The 19,992-nt window shown below is 32.0% G+C and overlaps 8 protein-coding genes across 8 annotated transcripts; 4 read left to right on the plus strand and 4 right to left on the minus strand.

The window, feature by feature from the left end:
• Positions 1–698: 698 nt before the first annotated feature.
• HMT1 (protein-arginine omega-N methyltransferase HMT1) lies at positions 699–1,745 on the plus strand (the record flags this gene model as incomplete). The annotated part of the gene is made up of 1 exon (XM_003683876.1): positions 699–1,745. The coding sequence occupies one exon, from the start codon at positions 699–701 to the stop codon at positions 1,743–1,745; it is 1,047 nt and encodes a 348-aa protein (XP_003683924.1).
• A 1,056-nt stretch (positions 1,746–2,801) lies between these two features.
• CDS1 (phosphatidate cytidylyltransferase) lies at positions 2,802–4,094 on the plus strand (the record flags this gene model as incomplete). Its single annotated transcript, XM_003683877.1, has 1 exon — positions 2,802–4,094. One exon carries the CDS (start codon positions 2,802–2,804, stop codon positions 4,092–4,094), a length of 1,293 nt encoding a protein of 430 aa, XP_003683925.1.
• Positions 4,095–4,489: 395 nt separating this feature from the next.
• YPK3 (putative protein kinase YPK3) lies at positions 4,490–6,031 on the plus strand (the record flags this gene model as incomplete). The annotated part of the gene is made up of 1 exon (XM_003683878.1): positions 4,490–6,031. The coding sequence occupies one exon, from the start codon at positions 4,490–4,492 to the stop codon at positions 6,029–6,031; it is 1,542 nt and encodes a 513-aa protein (XP_003683926.1).
• Positions 6,032–6,202: 171 nt separating this feature from the next.
• On the minus strand, positions 6,203–7,672 carry CSG2 (mannosylinositol phosphorylceramide synthase regulatory subunit; the record flags this gene model as incomplete). The annotated part of the gene is made up of 1 exon (XM_003683879.1): positions 6,203–7,672. One exon carries the CDS (start codon positions 7,670–7,672, stop codon positions 6,203–6,205), a length of 1,470 nt encoding a protein of 489 aa, XP_003683927.1.
• Positions 7,673–8,848: 1,176 nt separating this feature from the next.
• TPHA0A04190 (SCO family protein) lies at positions 8,849–9,841 on the minus strand (the record flags this gene model as incomplete). The annotated part of the gene is made up of 1 exon (XM_003683880.1): positions 8,849–9,841. One exon carries the CDS (start codon positions 9,839–9,841, stop codon positions 8,849–8,851), a length of 993 nt encoding a protein of 330 aa, XP_003683928.1.
• A 531-nt stretch (positions 9,842–10,372) lies between these two features.
• CHS3 (chitin synthase CHS3) lies at positions 10,373–14,083 on the plus strand (the record flags this gene model as incomplete). Its single annotated transcript, XM_003683881.1, has 1 exon — positions 10,373–14,083. One exon carries the CDS (start codon positions 10,373–10,375, stop codon positions 14,081–14,083), a length of 3,711 nt encoding a protein of 1,236 aa, XP_003683929.1.
• A 208-nt stretch (positions 14,084–14,291) lies between these two features.
• On the minus strand, positions 14,292–14,828 carry POA1 (ADP-ribose 1''-phosphate phosphatase; the record flags this gene model as incomplete). The annotated part of the gene is made up of 1 exon (XM_003683882.1): positions 14,292–14,828. One exon carries the CDS (start codon positions 14,826–14,828, stop codon positions 14,292–14,294), a length of 537 nt encoding a protein of 178 aa, XP_003683930.1.
• A 326-nt stretch (positions 14,829–15,154) lies between these two features.
• Positions 15,155–19,609, minus strand: SNQ2 (ATP-binding cassette transporter SNQ2; the record flags this gene model as incomplete). Its single annotated transcript, XM_003683883.1, has 1 exon — positions 15,155–19,609. The coding sequence occupies one exon, from the start codon at positions 19,607–19,609 to the stop codon at positions 15,155–15,157; it is 4,455 nt and encodes a 1,484-aa protein (XP_003683931.1).
• Between the last annotated feature and the right edge of the window lie 383 nt (positions 19,610–19,992).

Raw genomic sequence — 19,992 nt, forward strand, 5'->3', positions numbered from 1 at the left:
TCATGCATCTACATTTAATTAACCATTTTGTTGTCTTTTGAATTTTTTTTGATGTGATTGTCATTCTAATTCTACGTTCATTTGTGTCAAGTTCAGATATTTTTTTAAAAATCGAACATATCAAGTGTCAAAATAATCAATTAATACTTTTTGGAATTATGTTTTTTTTTTTTGCAATTACCATTTGAATTCTTTTATGTTTTTAAATAGCACTCTCACTCACAATTTTTTTCCCCTTTGCTTTTATATTTTTATTATAAAAATGGTAAAACAAATCTTACAAGATTATAGTGTACACATTTATTTAATTCCTACATTTCTCTATAATTACAGACGTTCTTGTTTCATCAAATATCAGATCTGTCACTACCCCTTTCTTTTCTTTTTTACCCGTTTAGGTTAATTTCTAATATGCCGAAAACGAAAAATTTTTACCATATCTATTCAGATTTGATTCTTTTCCAAAGAAAAATAAGGTTTTTGAGAAGAGATGAGGTAGTTCAAAACAATTATTTATTCTTCATTATTTTATATATATTGAGCTTGGTTATTGAACTATCAAAATATTTTAAAAAGCATGAATTTAAAATATTACTTCATCCAATCTTTTGTTGTTAGATAAAAATAACCGTAAAACAAGTTTAACTCATACCGATATAAATATCAAACTTTATCTTTATATTTATATTATAGGCAAGATGAGTAAAACTACTGTTAACCAATCTGCTACAGTTAAAGAGAACCTAGCTGATACTGAACAGCACTATTTCAATTCTTACGACCATTATGGTATTCACGAGGAAATGTTACAAGATACTGTTCGTACTTTATCTTACAGAAATGCTATCATTCAAAACAAAGATTTCTTCAAAGATAAAATTGTTTTAGATGTCGGTTGTGGTACTGGTATTTTGTCTATGTTTGCTGCTAAACATGGTGCTAAACATGTCATTGGTGTCGATATGTCTTCTATTATTGAAATGGCCGGAAGATTAGTTGAAATTAACGGTTATTCCGATAAGATTACTTTACTACGTGGTAAATTGGAAGATATCGACTTACCATTTCCAAAGGTTGATATTATTATATCTGAATGGATGGGTTATTTCTTACTATATGAGAGTATGTTAGATACTGTGCTATATGCTCGTGATAAATATTTAGTAGAAGGTGGTTTAATTTTCCCAGATAAATGTTCAATTCACGTGGCTGGTTTAGAAGATTCCCATTACAAAACTGAAAAGTTGGATTATTGGCAAGATGTATATGGTTTTGATTATTCGCCATTCATTCCATTAGTTATGAGAGAACCAATCGTGGACACCGTTGATAATGCAGCTGTCAACACCTCAAAAAATAAAATTATTGAATTCGACTTGAATACTGTAACACTTGATGACTTAGTCTTTTCAGTTCCATTCAAGATAATTTCTAAAAGACATGATTACATCAATGGTTTAATTACTTGGTTTGACATTGAATTTCCAGCTCCAAAGGGTAAGAAAGCCATCACTTTCTCCACCGGTGCTCACGCCCCATACACTCATTGGAAACAAACTGTATTTTACCTTGCCGATGACTTAGAATGTGAAGTTGGTGACGTTTTAGAAGGTCAAATAACTTCAATTCCAAACAAAAGAAATAACAGAGATCTGGACATTACCATCGAATACGAATTCAAAGCCGAAGGTGTCGAAAAAGAAGAGAGATCTAAAAAGAATAAAAATACGTACATCATGCATTGATGCATTAACTAGTTTGGTAGATTATATAATAATTAATCTATATATGTATCTATATATACATCGTTGTCATTATTCCTTTAAAATTATTTACATTTGAAATAAAAACACATTCCTTATAAGACTTAAGTTAAATAGCAATAAGTAATTAACCCCATATATAATGACTAGGAGATAAAATATGTAAACTAATATGGTTCCACCTCTTATCCGAATGCAATTGCCATCTTATATCTTATGATTTATTCTACCAAGAGTAAAAACCTTATTCAGTCGTTTGATAAATTCAGATAACTTATGAACAAGTTACCCTCGTTTCAAATTTCCAGCATATAAGGTAACATTTCCTCTTGCGCTACTACTGCGTATATGTTTTACTGTATTTACGGTTTAGTTGTTTTCGAGATGAGATGAGATGACATTGACAGATGAAAACTTTTGCCGTTTAACTCATTACTATGAAGATGATGATGGATGCCTACTGTATCATATTATTGCATGTGCATTTTAAGTTGATTCATCATCATTAGTTTTTTGTTAACGAATAAAGGTGGAATACAGGTACATTATTAATTCAATTCGTCAAGAGGTATTGTTTGAATCTTTTACTCTATTAACTTTTTCCAGAGCTTTGCTGTTTTTTTCTTTGTCTTGAAGTTCGTTTCTTGTTTTTTTTTTCAAATTTCCAAAACTTTGGCCATTGTTATTCGTATTTGCTTGCTCTCTAGTTATTATTTTCATTTTTTATACAGTAGTGAAAAGTATATATTCATTTTCTAAGCCAACTTTTTTAAACGGTTTCCAATACCAATTATCATTATTATCATTAACAATAACTTTATTCATTTTTATAAAAAGAAGTTTGATTTTATAAATCGCTATTTGGTATTTAAAAGTAACTTTATAACTTTATTGTTCTCTAGTTTATTTGAAATTGTTTTGTATGACTTAGAGCTCAGTAAGAATTGTATTTGATATTCAAAATTACAAACGCGTAATTATTTGTTGGTTTTTAAAACTGGATTATTGATATTATAACTGAAATTTAATATTGAAACAATGGCAAAGAAGAAGAATGCTTCCAAGAATAAATCCAATCCTAATTCTAAAGGAACTTCTTCCAAGGAAGTAAAGCAACAGGCCAATCAGCCTGTTAAGGCTGAAAGTAAGAAATATAACTTTCTTATCAGAACAATCTGGACATTTGTTATGATTGCTGGGTTTTTTGCAACTTTAGCTTCTGGTCACATCTACTGTATACTATTGATAACATTATGTCAAGTGTTCGCTTTCAAAGAAATTATTGCTGTAACTGGTGCATCAGGTAGTGAAAAGAATTTACCATTGACAAAGACTTTGAACTGGTACTTTTTGGTAACAATTTTATATTACTTAGATGGTAAAACTTTGTTCATTTTCTTCCATGACTTCTTATTTGACCATCCATTGTTATCATCGATCGTATCGCATCATAAAATAATCTGTTACTTTATGTATCTATTGGGAATTGTTTTTTTTGTTTGTACATTAAGAAAAGGCTTCCTAAAGTTCCAATTTGGTTCATTTTGCATTACTCACGTTGTTTTACTTTTAATTGTCTTCCAAGCTCATTTGATCATTAAGAATGTGATTAGTGGTTTATTCTGGTTTTTAGTTCCATGCGGTTTAGTTATCATTAATGATATATTTGCCTATCTATGTGGTATAACTTTTGGTCGTACTAGATTGATCGAAATATCACCAAAGAAAACTTTGGAAGGTTTCGTGGGTGCATGGTTCTTTACAGCTATTGGTAGTATTATTTTAACCAGATTATTGTTGCCTTTCGACTATTTGAAGTGTCCTGTTCAAGATATCAATACAAACTTCTTCAGTAACTTAACCTGTGATTTAAACCCTGTATTTTTAGCACAACAATACAAGTTACCCCCAATGGTGTTTGATGCATTTGGTTTATCAATTGTCACAATTAGACCAATTTATTTCCATGTATTGAACTTAGCTACTTTTGCATCCTTATTTGCTCCATTTGGTGGCTTTTTTGCATCTGGTTTAAAGAGAACGTTTAAAGTAAAAGATTTCGGTGACTCAATTCCAGGACATGGTGGCATTACAGACAGAATCGATTGTCAATTCATTATGGGATCATTTACTAACTTATACTTCGAAACTTTTATCAGTGAGAATAGAATAACCGTAGAAACTGTCATATCAACAATTTTGATGAATTTCGATGATAAACAAATCTTAGAATTGATGACCTCATTAGCAACGTTGTTGTTCAAGAAGGGCTCTATTAAGGAAAATTCATTCAAGAAGCTAACCAAATTATTAACAGAAGTTAATAAGTAATTATCGAACTAAAATACTATTTCAAATTATAAAAATATACTAATCATCTTTTCGTAATTTTCATGTAATCTTTTTATATAAGGGCATTTCTATTATACAGTGTATAATAATAATAATAATAATAATAATAATAATAATAATAATAATAATAATAATAATAAATTTATGTGCATTATTTTCATTTTTTATATACTCTTACTTAGTTCTCGGAATGACTTCAAGATAATATTGACTAACCGAAAATTCTTAATATAGAAAATTGGTTTTTTCACTTATTTAAGAAACAATTGAAATGACAATGCAATATTTTTAACTAACAATTCTCGCTAAGTATATTAAATATATTAGAAATAAGTATCTTATATAACATATGAGTTGTGTACGGACGAGGAATAATGATATTTAGTTTAGATGAAGAATTAGAGAGTTTGTCATTAAATAAGACTCCTGGAAACGCAATAGAAAGTGACAATGAGTCACCTATAGATGACAATTTTCTACCTGTCAGTTCAAAACCTATTTTTGGATCAGACAGTAGAGGGAGGAGAAGATCATCTGTATATGAGAAACTTCAGGTAATGAAACCAACTGGTTCAAAAAATTTAGAAATCCCAACTTTTAGTACATCGTTGTCATCTTCTGTTATTTCTAGAGGTGGAGTAATTTTGAATCTAAGTGAAGACGGTAATATTGGAATTAAAGATTTAAGTAGGAACATTAATGATTTCAAGCCTGTTAGGGTGTTAGGTAAGGGCGCCTATGGTAAAGTTATCCTTGTTAAAGATAAAAAATCGAAAAAACTTTATGCGATGAAACAACTGAAGAAAGCAGAAATTGTAATAGTAGATGATAATAATGGCAATAATAATATTAGTGATAGTGAAACGACAATTGCTCATACATTATCTCAAAAAATCAAATCGGAAACTAATTTAACAAAACGTATAGAAAGAACATTTGCCGAAAAGGTAATTTTATCTGAACTAGAACATCCAAACATTGTAAAATTATTTTATGCATTTCACGATCATTCAAAGCTATATCTTATATTACAATATATTCCAGGTGGTGAATTATTTTTCCATCTGAAAGAACAAGGAACTTTAAATGAAGATGTAGTAGCATTTTATGGTGCAGAGATAAGTTGTGCTTTGAAATTTCTTCATGAAAAAGGTATTGTTTACAGAGATTTAAAGCCTGAAAATTGTTTATTGAATTATACAGGGCATTTAGTATTGACAGATTTTGGCTTAAGTAAAAAGGGTGTCAAGAAAGAGATTCCGGGCGCAGATGAAGATGTTGCTGAACTGTATTCCATTATTGGAACGCCAGAATATTGTGCACCAGAAATATTGGAAGGATTGCCATATACTCAAAATTGTGATTGGTATTCATTGGGTTGTTTAATATATGATATGTTAGTTGGTAAGCCTCCGTTTGTAGGCGCTAATCATAAGATTATCTTAAATAAAATCAAAAAAGATAAGACTGGAGCAAAGATCCCGTACTATTTAAGTGACGGTATGAAGGATATATTATGTTGGTTATTGAAGAAAGATTGCTCCAAGAGATGGGATGTCGATAAATATTGGAAAGAATCTCAACATTCTAAGAAGATAGAGAAAAAAAATAAGAAAGAAAGAGTACTAATATTTCAATCACATTTTATATTCAGAAAAATTAACTGGTTTCTAATGGAAAATGGTGATTTACAAAGAACAAGCATGGGACCCATTGTTCCATTAATCACAGATTGGGAACTGGCTGAAAATTTTGATGAGGTATTTACATCGATGTCATATACTGATGATGAGTTTGAGATGCCGTCTGATACTTTTGAAAACGCTGTCGATATTAAAGAGAAGAAGAATATGAATGATTTATTTAAAGGATTTAGTTATAAAGCCAGTGGGAGTTATTTAGAAAGATATTTTTAACTATGTAAAGACTATTTTATGCATGTAAGTATGGATATGTTATATTTAATGAAGGTAAATAAATAATAAAATGATTGTTATGTATGTAATGTATATATAATATTATTTTTGTTATAAACTGATTTATGCTTTGAGTGAAATAGAAGTGAATATAATAGCACCGCTACTAAATCAATGGAAATGTCTTAATTTAAAAAACGAAACTGACAAAATAATGCAGCATATTGCCAAAGCTAGGTAACCAATGACTTCCCATCTAACGATGTAGGTTTGATTTGGTTCGCAGATCCATTCAGCTAAACCCATTACTATGATAGCACCTAAGGCGGTAGTTGGTGCATATTCTGGAATAGTATTTCTATTCAGGAATAATAATGATAATAAATGTGGGACAGCTCCAAATACAATTGAGGCGAATATTGGTAACCAAAAAGATTTACCGCTGTATAATAAAGATGCAGTTTCGCTTGACAATTTTGGGAAGAATGGTAATAGGATACACATGTTAATCAAACCGATCCAAGCTAAATGATTTCCTTGTTTAACTAAAGTGCTTTTATTTTTATTAAACCAACGGTTATACAAAACAGCGAATGGGCCCACTGGTAAAGAACCCAGACCACAAATCAATGTACCTTTCAATCTATCGAATAAGAATGGATCATTCAATTCACCTGTTTCTTTATTGATGGATAATTTACCTGCCAATAAATCGCAAGTTGCTTTTGTATAGGAGACTACTAATACACCTGACAATGCAATCATCATGATAATATAATTTCTAAAGACACTTTTTCTTCTGGATAAACCACAAATACCGTATAATAAAATTGTTATTTCAAAGATTGAAGTACTTTGAATTAAAGAAATATCAAAAGCAGGAGCAATGGAGAGAGACGATAAGAAAGCAAAAACCGGGATTAAAATCAAAATTGATAGCAACAACAATTTAAAAAAATATCTTGTTTTCCTCCAACCTTGTGCTCTTCTACTGATTGAAAGTCTACGTCTTTGTCTTGGATTACGTCTTAACCTTTCTTGAGGATGAGAAGGGATCGCATTTAATTCAATATCCTCTTGTCCGATGCCAAGTCCCTCAGTACTGTCAGTGAACTGTTGAACATTATTTTCATTAATTTCATTACTGAACATTTGCTGATTTTCACCATTTAAATCACTTTTAGATGGTGATTTTTGTTGATCTTGTTGTTCTTTTTGTGGAGTAGGAGTTGATAAAGATGAAGTAGAAGCAAATGAATTTGATATTCTATTTTCTTGGATGTCAGTGGAGTGTTGTTGTATATTCATTTCATTATCATTGTTGTTATTATTGTTATCATTATTATCATTATTGTTATTGTTTCTCTCAACATCATGACTATTGCTACCATCAATATCTATTGGTTCATCATTTGTAATAGGTAATATATGTTTTCTTATGCTGTAATCAGGTAGTAGTTTTGATAATGGAAATACTAGTAACCAAGTAGCAAAGTAAAGAAAAGTTAAATAAACAGTGATTGAATTATTTGTATTATTAGCCAAATTTTGATCATTATTAAAATTGTGAATAGAAGACAAACATTTTGTCTCAACTACATAACCAATCACCGCACTAATCCAATAAATATTAACGTTCATCAGGTATAAATCAAATATATATATCTGCGTGCGTGCGTGTGTGTGTATGTGTCTATGTATGCTTAAGTTATCGGTGGTGGAGGGAGGTGTGCATGCCAATGAGACCTATAACCATGACAAAAATTATTTTAATTCAAAACAGGTATATAAATAAACACTTTAATATATATAAATGAAATTGAAGATTGAAGTTCGAACGTTAAAAGATTATACAGGTTGAATATAAATTGATGAGAATTGAATAGGAAGGCTGAACTACTGTGATGGGTGTCTACGAAAAAGGATGAGCCCCGAATCTTTTAATGCAGATAAAAGTATATTTTTGTTTATCTCTACAATAAACTATTTATCAACTAATTATAACTTAAAGTAGTGGGACTTTGAAAAGGAAGAAAAGCCTTCAACGTTTTGCTATTATCTTGTCACCGATTTTCTTCTGCTGACGAAAAATAAAAGAAAGCTTATAAAAACCGAAAAGACCAGCAGTATATTGTACGTAGTGGGAGCGGTATGAATTGTATGGTAAGTGTGTAGTGAGCTTGTTCTTGTTGTTGCAGTCTTGTTACGTCTGTCGTACGGTGGTTAGTGGGAGAGGTGGAAAAAAGTGACGCGTTTTGACGCGTTCAGACAAGAGAGGCAGGTGGAGGAGAGCAACACGGAAGTTGTATGATAACTCTGTGGTGCTTGTGTGTGTGTGTGTCTCGTCGTCGTCCCGTGTTGCTAAAAATACACCAAAAGGGCTTCAAAGTGTCTGAGAACGGGAACGTACGCACTTGACGGGACGGGAGTTGTGGATCACGTTGGGACGTACGAAGAAGACAGAGGTAGGCGCAATGGCAAGGGCAAGCAGCAAAACGGCAATCTAGAACGAATCTCACGTGGGGCAGGATTTCTCGTGTTTGACGACAAGCGAACTGCAGGGGAAAGCAGAAGGAGAACGTTGTTTTGCTATGCAAATTTGCTGGTCCTGGGTAACAAGACCAGATTGTGCTTACTTCAAGCGTCAAGGAAGGGAGAATAAGATCGGCGGCTGTTTGTCGTAACGATGATCATATGACGATCAGCAGCAGTCTTAAGAGGAATATCTCGGTTTGTTTTCTTGGTTATTTACATGGTATATATATATATATATATAATAGAGAGGTCCAGTGTAGAAGAGGAAAGACACACATTGATCTATTTGAATAAGAATGCGTACCATGTTTCATCTCTTTTTTGTCTTTCTGCAGTTGGGACAAAATTGTCTACATATTCTTTAATGTTTTCTACCCCTGTGACTTCGTCGCTATTTAAGCCTAATACTTGTGCAAAATTACCTTCAGGGTCCATTAGATAGAAAAATACAGAGTGATCGACTAAATAATCTTGAGTGGGTTGAATGCCAGGTGGGGTTGAAAAGTACACTCTGTATTTTTTACAGACATCCTTAATGGAATCGTAGTCACCAGTTAACCCGATTATATCTTCATGGAAGTCCTTTAAATATTCTTTTATAACGTCGGGAGAATCTCTTGCGGGGTCACAAGTAATAAAAATTGGTTGAATCTCAATATTGTGCTTTGATTTTAATGTATTTAACCAAATCCCCAATTTATCTAATTCATCAGGACAAATATCGGGACAATGGGTGAATCCAAAATAAATCAATGACCATTTATTCAACAAATCTTTCTCCGTAAACTCTTCATTGGTTGCACTATTGATTAATTTGAATGGTCCTCCAATTAATGGTTTACCATACCCCCTATTTGCCTCTGCTTCTCTTTCGACTTCTAATCTTTTCTTCTCTTTTTGGAAAAAATAACTTAATGCTGACCCAACAATTATAAATAAAATACCTGCTTTCCACGTAGAGAATTCGATTGATCCGGAATTGACCCCGTTCACATTCTCGTTTCCCCTTTCATTCCCGTTCCTATATCCACTATTTCCATCAACTCCGATCGGCACTCTACTTAACGGCTTCTTACTTTTAAATGTGATGTCATCAGTAGATGTCTTTGTATTATTAGGGGAAATCTTGTTGGATTTGGAATCTAATGGGTTATTCTGTAATTGGTGGCATGCATTATTGCTTAATAATCGGAAACTGTTGGGGTTCCTAATATTAGTTACTCTTTTATTAATAATTGATAACCCTTGATTGTTTTTTAAAATACTTCTAAACATACTTAAACGAAGAACTAAAAAAAAATTTCTAGATTGTTTCTCTCTTTCTGTTATTCTTTGATTAATACTACGTATTAAGAGCTCTTGACATAAAATTGATAATATCAAAGCAAGTAATTTATTATAAAAAGGTATGTTTATATATATATACTTTTACACATGTTGCGTCTAGTTTAAGTTTGCTCGTAGCTTGGCAACGTTGAATTGATATATTTTATTTTTTAACAAATGAGCAAATATATTGTATTACCCGCATACACTTTGTTCCTGTTCTTAGAAAATATAGACGTTTTTTCCGACATTTCCTATTTAATACCATTAAGCATACTATTAGCGTTACTATTTGTCTATGAAAAATTGCATCGAAGATCTACAACAATGATCTTTCATATACAAATATAAAATTATGTAATTTCATTACGTAGTAGTACTAGGCAAATAATCAACACATTCAAGAATATTAGTCTGTGGTCACTCTTCCCCTCCCCTATGAATATATAGAGAGAAAGACAATATCAAGTACGCATTATCATGAGTTTGGGTCATTATGATAATGACGATGACGATAATTATTATCTATCGAATTTTAATGAAGAAGACGGTGCGGTAAGGAATGGCAACAATGGTACCGGGGTCAGTAGGTTAAACTCAACAAGAAATAGAAATAGAAATAGAAATTCTTTACTCAGTAACCATTCTAATGGTAATGGAAGAATGAACTCTTTCCGTTTGCCAGCAAGAAATAATTCGTTAATTAGACCAGAAAGAAGAAGAAGTCATAATTCAAAAGAAAATAATCCAAATTATCACTCATTGCAAAAAAAATTGCAATTACAATCGCATAACCGTAATAATTATATAGAAATTAATAATGATATTCCAGTCTATACAAACACAGATCCTGCGAATAATAGATTCAGTATCACTAGTAATATTTATGAAATGGATGAATTAAATATTCAAAATGACGGACATGCAATTGATGACGATGATTTAAACAACACTGTAGATGATGATAATTATAATAACACAAGGAATCGTAATAGTGTCAGGAATTTCGATGATAAATCAGAAAATACAAAAAATGATTATATTCAATTTCATGACCAAGAGGTTGATGATGATTTTGACACTATATTGAATGGTAATGATGATACTGATGCTTTATTAAATAAAGAAACGTATACTTTCAAAAGGAAGAAAAATTTTAGTCTTTGGGAATTATATTATACTGTTCTAACATTTTGGGCTCCAGCTCCATTATTAGCATTGTTTGGTTTAAAGAGTTTAGATAGACAGACGGCTTGGAGAGATAAAATAGCTTTGATTTCAATTATTTTCTATCTGGCTGCAATCATTGGTTTCATTATTTATGGTTGCTCGAAAACAATTTGTAAAACACAAGCTTTGCGTTTTAAAAATGATGAAGTTTCTTTAAATTATTTAATTATAAATGGTAAAGCCTATAATTTAGAAAGGTCATCACATCCGGGTGTAGCAGGCATTGATGCAGGCACAAATGTGTTATATCCACCAATTAATGCAGGAGGTATGGATGCGACGTTTTTATTCCAAAATGTAAATGGTAATTGCCATAATTTAATTACTGCATTGGATAATTCAACTATTCCAACAGATGATGATGGTAATATGGCTTGGTATTTCCCTTGTAAATTAAGAAACCCAGATGGTTCAACACAAGTGAATTTCACTGAATCCGAATATTATAGTGGCTGGGCATGTCATACTTCGGAAACCGCTAGAGAATCATTCTATGAGCTAGATAGTACAGCGGACATTTACTTCACCTGGGATGATATTAGAAATTCAACAAGAAATTTAGTGGTCTATAATGGACATGTGTTAGATTTAGATTTGATTAATTGGTTCGATAGAGATCAACTTGAATACCCTGTTTTATTTGATGATTTAAAAAATTGGAATTTACAAGGTTATGATTTATCAGTTTTATTAACAACTTCACATGAAAAAAAAATTGGTAGATGTTTAACAGAAATTATAAAAGTCGGCGAGATTGATAGCAAAACTATTGGTTGCATTGCATCTGATATAATCTTATATTTATCATTGATATTCATTTTATCAGTTGTTATCTTTAAATTTATTGTAGCTTGTTATTTCCGTTGGTTTATTGCTAAAACCCAAGGTGCATTCGAAACTGATAATAGAACAATGGATGAGCATACTAATCAGATTGAAGATTGGTCTGAAAATATATATTCTCAAGGTCCAGTGAAAAGTGTAGCAACTACAATGAGGAGTAGAAGCAAATCAATATCTGATCAATTAAACAAAAATAATAAAAAAACATTTTTCTATTCAGATGATGGGAGTCAAGATATTGAAAATAATTATGGGGAATTCAATGATAATGATCCAATCAAGTATGGTTCTATAAATGGTATGGTCACTATGAGTACACAGCAATTAAGCTTAGGTGATGTTGATGAAGAGATTATTGAACTTCAATCAGCAACATTTTGTAACAGCAAGAAAAATCAACTATCCCAATTTAAGTATCGAAATAAGAAGGAAAGTTTATCCACTCAATCATTACTCTTAAGTGAAACCACCATGTCTCCAGCGCCAGGTATCAAAAACAATGTTAGCAATGTTGATACTTTAGATCCATCAAATATTCATCCAGATATTGTACAACAGCCACCAATTGATTTTATGCCTTATAACTTCCCTTTTATTCATGCAATTTGTTTTGTCACTTGCTACTCAGAAGGTGAAGATAGTATAAGAACTACCTTGGATTCTATTGCTACAACAGATTATCCAAATTCTCATAAATTAATTATGGTTGTTTGTGACGGTTTGATTAAAGGGTCAGGTAATGATGTGTCTACTCCCGATATTACATTAGGTATGATGAAAGATTTTGTTGTGGAGCCAAAAAATGTGGAAGCACATTCATATGTTGCAGTCGCAGCAGGTAAAAAGAGACACAATATGGCTAAGGTTTACGCGGGCTTTTATAATTATGATGATGACACAGTTCCAATTGAAAAACAGCAACAAGTTCCAATGATTACTATTGTCAAATGTGGTACACCAGAAGAACAAGTTTCCGCAAAACCTGGTAATAGAGGTAAACGTGATTCCCAAATTATTTTGATGTCTTTCTTACAAAAAATTACTTTTGATGAAAGAATGTCTCAGTTAGAATATCAAATATTAAGTAATATATGGCAGATAACTGGTTTAATGGCAAGTTTCTATGAATGTGTATTAATGGTAGATGCAGATACAAAAGTATTCCCAGATTCATTGACACATATGGTTGCTGAATTAGTAAGGGATCCGAATATATCTGGATTATGTGGTGAAACTAAAATTGCTAATAAATCAGATACTTGGATAACAGCTATTCAAGTATTTGAATATTTTATATCGCATCATTTATCAAAAGCTTTTGAATCAGTTTTTGGTTCAGTTACATGTTTGCCAGGCTGTTTTTCTATTTATCGTATTAAGAGTCCAAAAGGTCATGATGGGTACTGGGTACCTATTTTAGCAAATCCTGATATTGTCGAACGTTATTCTGATAACGTTACTGATACATTGCATAAAAAAAACCTGTTATTATTAGGTGAAGATAGATATTTATCCTCGTTAATGTTAGGGACATTTCCTAAAAAGAAACAGATTTTTGTCCGAAAAGCTGCCTGTAAAACTGTTGTACCAGACACGTTTAAAGTTCTTTTATCGCAACGTCGTCGTTGGATTAATTCAACTATTCATAATTTGTTTGAGTTAGTCTTGATAAAGGATTTATGTGGTGTTTTCTGTTTCTCAATGCAATTTGTAATTGGTATGGAATTGATAGGGACATTAGTTCTTCCATTAGCATTAGCATCGACACTATATGTAATTTTCTATGCAATTGCTTCCCAGACGGCTCCTATTGTGACATTGGTTTTGTTAGCCATCATCCTAGGTCTACCCGGTGTTTTAGTGGTACTCACTGCTACTAAAGCGATATATTTAATGTGGATGCTAATTTACCTTTTCGCTTTGCCTGTCTGGACTTTTGTACTACCTATATATGCATTTTGGAAATTTGACGACTTTAGTTGGGGTGAGACAAGAACTATTAGTGGTGGAGAAGGTGCTGAAGAGGCTGATGAAGGTCAATTTGATTCTTCTAACATCAAAATGAGAACTTGGAGAGAATTTGAAAGGTCAGAAAAGAGGGAGAGAGGTGAGCTTTAAACTATTAAAAGAACAATAATTTAATCTCGCTTTATCTTTAATTGCATTGATTTATATCTGATTTTATCTATTGCATATAAATAAAACATTTAATAATTTAATATTGGATAAATAAATGTATTTACTTGACTTTGTAAACTAATGCTACATATAAACAAAGTTAAAATCTAATTGGTTTCAATGCACACTAAGTGTATTTTTTTTGCAATTAGAGTTCATAAACCACAAATTCTAATTCAGCTTCGAATTCTTTTAGTATGGCTTCTGATTTTTCCCAAGGAACGCCAAATATACCGCTATTTATCTTTGGCATTTCTAAAGAATATTTGGATAAAGGTTTACGAATATCATCTGTCATTGTTTCAATAGTACTACTAATTTCCTTATCAATTAATAAATCATCAGTTCGAATCATTTTATTCAATTGAAGCAATGCTAATTTTGTGTATTTAAGGATATCACTTGAAGTATCATGACTTGCTCCTCCGAACGATGAAGTGAATAAACAGGCGATGAGCTGATTTTCATCTTCATAGCTAGGGATTAAGACACATTTTCCAAGTAATGCATTGTTATATTGTGAGCATATCCTCACATACATATCCTCAGCTCTTGGATAATGTGTAGCTAATTGATATGCAATTCCTCCACCCCAAGAACCATTACAATTACATGACTGAATTATTATTCTAGGATGCTTCACAGCATTTAAAATGTTACCTTTATAATATCTTATATTATTCATATTGTGAATAAACGATATAATGATTTCCACTATAATATTGTATACTTATGCTTATTCTATTAAAATTAACAGCTATATAAAATATAAGATCTCTTTTCATAGTCATCATCTCTCAAGTTCCTTTTTAGCTTTTACCCTTTAATTTAAATGTAAATGGGAGATTCAACCGGTTACACAATTTCGCATTTTCCAGTAGCGGTAATAAAACAAATTAAAATGTAATTACAAGTTAAATATACGATAATATTATGGTAACTTATATAGATAATTTGTATTATTTGATAGTAAGGTAGCACTTATATATTTAATGGACTTCACGCATATGACTATTTCTTTTGTTTTGAAATTCTGAGGAATTGACGAATTCTATTGAAGAAATACCTTATGTTTTCCTTTTGCTGGAATCCTAGATTTTTGACATGGAACAGATAATAAACTGCCAACATAGCCCCAATGTTAAATAAAATAAATGCCCAGAAAAATCCAAAATTTCTCCATAAGTTACTATAATGTGCACCTATTCTCGCTAAATATTGATCCCCAACAGAGTATGTGCAATATGCACAATTTGTTGTTGACTCGGGATTATTGATATATCCAGTATGTTCATTTAAATACACTTGCATGTATTCTCCACATGTTTGTCCTGGGGGTGGGTTGAAGTAAGAATATTCTTTAGACGTACAAATTACCGGCTTTTCGTGCAACATAATTCCAACCAGGTTTTGGACAAAATATGTGTAAGGGGATGCTTTAAACATGAAGGTCCAGAATCCAGGCATTAAATACTCAGGTTGTACAACACCACAGAATGCTACCAACATTGAGATTACGAGACCCATTAAAACATTAGCTGATTGGATATCTGGTGATAAATATAAGACTAATAGTCCCAAGGCAATAAAGAAAAGTTGGAAAACAATACAATAATTTAAAAAGAACACAGCTGACCGGGAAGCTTCAAAAAATAGACCTACAGGAAAGTAAAAGCTGACAAAGAAAATAGTTGAAACAAATAAATGAAAGGGTAGTTCTGCTATATACTCTGTTAACACCAGGAGAGACCAGTGAAACATATTAGATTTAGACTCTCTCACTTCGAATAAATCTCTAGAGATTATTGCTCTACTTTGTATTTGATTAATTGAAGGAGCTGACAGAATGATAGCTATGAAAGCAGCAAATAGAGAATTTTGTAATCCAATGAAACTATTATCTACGTGAAAAAATGTGAATCCAATATAGAGTCCACCAACCATAAATAGCATTAGTTTGGATACAAGATAATTTAGATCCCTCCAGAATATGGTGAATGTCCGTGCTTGAACATATTTAAACTGGTACCAATAGGACGTCGCATATTTTTTTGAGACGTTACCTCCATGTTCATTATTAACATTCCCTTCTGTTATCAAATTTGCTAGATCTTCTTCAGAATTTTTACATTCCTCAGAATTAACCCACACATCAGCCATACTGACATCATTATGAGTGGTTGCGCCAGCTCCAATAACGTCCAAGATATATTCAGCAGGGTTTTCAGATACCTCACATTTTCGAGCACCATGGTTTTCAAAGTAACGAATTAAAGTATTTGAATTTTTACCTATATCCCCAAAGTAAACAGTTTCTCCACCTTTTTGTAATAGTAGTAATCTATCAAATACCTCAAAAAGCGTTGCAGAAGGCTGGTGAATAGTGCAGAGTATCGATTGTCCAGACTGAGAAAGACGTTTTAATAATCTGACTATTGCCCAAGCTGATTGTGAATCTAACCCAGATGTCGGTTCATCTAAAAATAATAATAAATCAGGTTTAGCGGCCAATTCGACACCAATTGATAATTTTTTTCTCTGTTCCACATTTAGTCCCATTCCGACTTCTCCAACAAGTGCATCAGCATATTCCTCCATGTCTAAGATCTCTAGAACGTCTTCAACATATTCCAACTTTTCGTCATCTGAAATAGATTCAGGTCGACGCAATCTCGCTGAAAACTGTAAAGATTCTCTCACTGTAAGTTCGGCTATATGTACATCTTGTTGTTGTACATATCCTATTCTTCTTTCGAAACTCGAATCAATTGGTGTGTCACCGACTGAAATATCTCCAGTAATTATCCCAAACTCATTTCGTTTCGATAAAACATTTAATAATGTCGTTTTTCCTGCGCCTGATTCACCCATCAGCGCTGTTAATTTTCCTGGAACGCAATATCCAGAAATATTATTTAGAAGTTGCTTATCACCCGTTTTAAAAGGTATTGTGTATGATACTTGTGACCATCGCAATATTTCGGTACTCTGCAAACCTCTAAAAAGGGTGGTAGTAGTCTTTTTCGAAATATTGTAATTACTACCAATACTGTTAGTTTCCTCTGAATACTCTAGGGGTTGTGCCTCTTCATCTGATGGAAGTCTATGTTTTCCGATCCCCTTTTTTAGGATTAATATGTTTGCATTAGAGCTCATTGTAGGTTTAAACTCAGTTATGAGGGCTCTTATAACTAAATATCCTAACAGGAAACACCAGAGTATACCGAAGTTTCTCCATAAGTGTGAATATTTATATTCATATTGCACTTCTAAATAATTATCACCAAGGACTGCATTCTGGCCCGGTTCTGATCCTATGAATGCGCATACTTGATGCTGACTACTAGCGTCACTATATCCTGACCCGCTTGGGACTAAAGTTCCTCCACAATCCATATTTCTTCCATGGAATTCTGCTAGAAGCATTGCCTCAAACGCATATCTTAAAGGAAGAATATAAGCTATCCAAATAAACCATGGCTTTATTTGAGGTAGTTGTATCATATAAGTTGAATACATAGATAATGACAGCATTAAAATACCGTTAATTGCATTTGCTTGAGCTAAGGTGTTGCATGCAGCACCGATCATTTGAAATAAGCAGTTGATAGATTCAGCACCAATAATCAAAAATAAGTATATTATAAAGAACGCACTTGGGGTTCTCCTCAGATTTGATAAAAAATACAATATAATTAAGAATAATGTTAAACCAATTAGTCTGAATGGGAATGCTGCTATCGTCGATGCTAGCGCTTCAGCTGAGGGATGATATAAACAATAACTTTTGTGTTTATGCACTATTAACTTCTGATCGAATGTTACACTTGCTAAACCCATTAATGAATAATATAATAAAGCGAAATATAATATACCACCTCTAGAAAATGCACCTGTGGTTGAGACAGGAGTATTATAAAACAGTGAACCTATAATGAAAGCTTGGATAACTGCAGCTACTATGTTAATAACTGTATAGTTCATATCACCGTATATTCTTTGGAAGCCACGAATAGTGCAAATTCTTACTTGTTCAAAATAAGTGATCATATAATGTGAACTCAACTGTGAGTATTTTGGTTTTTCTTCCATTATTGAAGTATCGTAGATTTGTTCAGCTTTCTCTGGGTTTACATGACCTTCGTAGTTTTGTATTCTTCTGAGTAATTCTTGATATTCCGGTGAATTGACCCAATAATTTTCAAAATCAATGGCAGTTTTTGGCACATTTTTCTCAAAACCATCTTTAAATTTATGGTAACCATTTAGATCAGTGACGGACGTTAAAAATTCGGCAGTTGATTGTCTGGGAGGACATTCATATCCCATCTTTTCGAAATAGTTTTTAGCATCAGTAGTTGGACCAAAATATACTTGTCTCCCTTGATATAATACTGTGACATCATCAAAAGAATTGTATATTTTTTCACTAGGCTGATAAAGACTTATGAAAGCTGTGGAGTTTAAGAGATTTGTGATTATTCTGACAGCCTGTGCATATTCAAGAGCGGTTGATGCATCTAACCCCCTTGTAGCATTATCCCAACAATATACAGTGCCTCTTAAACACATTGCTTCAGCTAAAGAGACTCTTTTTCGCTCTCCTCCAGATATTCCCCTAACATACTCATTACCAACTTTTGTATTATAGGTATTTTCTAATCCAAAAATTGTAGCTAACAGTTCCCTAGTCTTTATTAAATATTCTTTCTTTGAAATATTATTAACTCTTTTCTCAGGTATTTTACAAGAAATAGCAAAATCTAATGTCTGCTGTACAGTTAAATGTGGAAAATGAACATCATCTTCTCCATTATAAATTAAATCTGATTTATATTTCTTAATCATTTCTTCTTGGGATATTCCTTCGTATAAGACAGTCCCAGCTTGTTTACCGTGACACTGACTACCTTCACCTGCAATTATTTTCAATAACGTGGTACTACCAGAGCCAGGTTTACCTAAAACTAAAACAATTTTACCTGGTTCAGCAACTCCATTAATGCTTTTTAATATCTTCTTCTTTGGAGTATGTTTCAGTCTTTGAAGTTCTCGAAATAATGTTAATGGGAAAAGTAAAACATCGGCAAACGTTTTACCTTCTTTAGTTGATCTATCAGCAACCTCCATTGATAAATCTTTTATTATGACACCAGCTTCCCTAATATGCATCCCTTGCTCTTTAGCATCTTTTACAAAATTTTTAATGATTGTTTTAGCCTCTTTATGAATTGACAATTCAAGATGGCCTTTAGATTCTTCGCTTCCTAATGAAGATATAGATCTTATATATCTCGAAATGTTATCCAAATTTTCTTCAGAAGTGGTTGTTTGATGCGACCCAATGTCACTGACATGAGAGTATGATAATTTGGAAGAACTAGCTTCGTCATCCATGGGACCTTGGTTTCTGTTATTATTGTACTTAATCTCTGATTCTTGTATATTTGTATGATCTTCCTTCATGATATTACCTTGTTTTAGAAAATATGTATACTTATTTCCAATATAAAATTAAAGGTCGGCAATATTATTGTTATTAACATATCAATAAATATAAAATATTTATATGTTAATATTTATGAACCCAATGGTGTATTTAAAAACTTAAATACAATGTCAATTAAAAATAAAAAATGAATATATTTAGATAAGGAATAATACAATCTTGATGAACATTGAAATTATAACTGCTGTATTTAACATAATTATTATAATCAACGTTCAATATACTTTACCTTAATTTATTTATTCAATTGGGGTTTTATTTTATGACGCGACGGTGACTTGAGGTGTTATCCACTTCCCATATTAAATTTCATAACTGGTAAAGTATCAGACAGACTCAA

Source organism: Tetrapisispora phaffii, chromosome 1, assembly GCF_000236905.1.
Source record: "Tetrapisispora phaffii CBS 4417 chromosome 1, complete genome".
In the NCBI taxonomy this organism is placed as follows: Eukaryota; Fungi; Ascomycota; class Saccharomycetes; order Saccharomycetales; family Saccharomycetaceae; genus Tetrapisispora; species Tetrapisispora phaffii.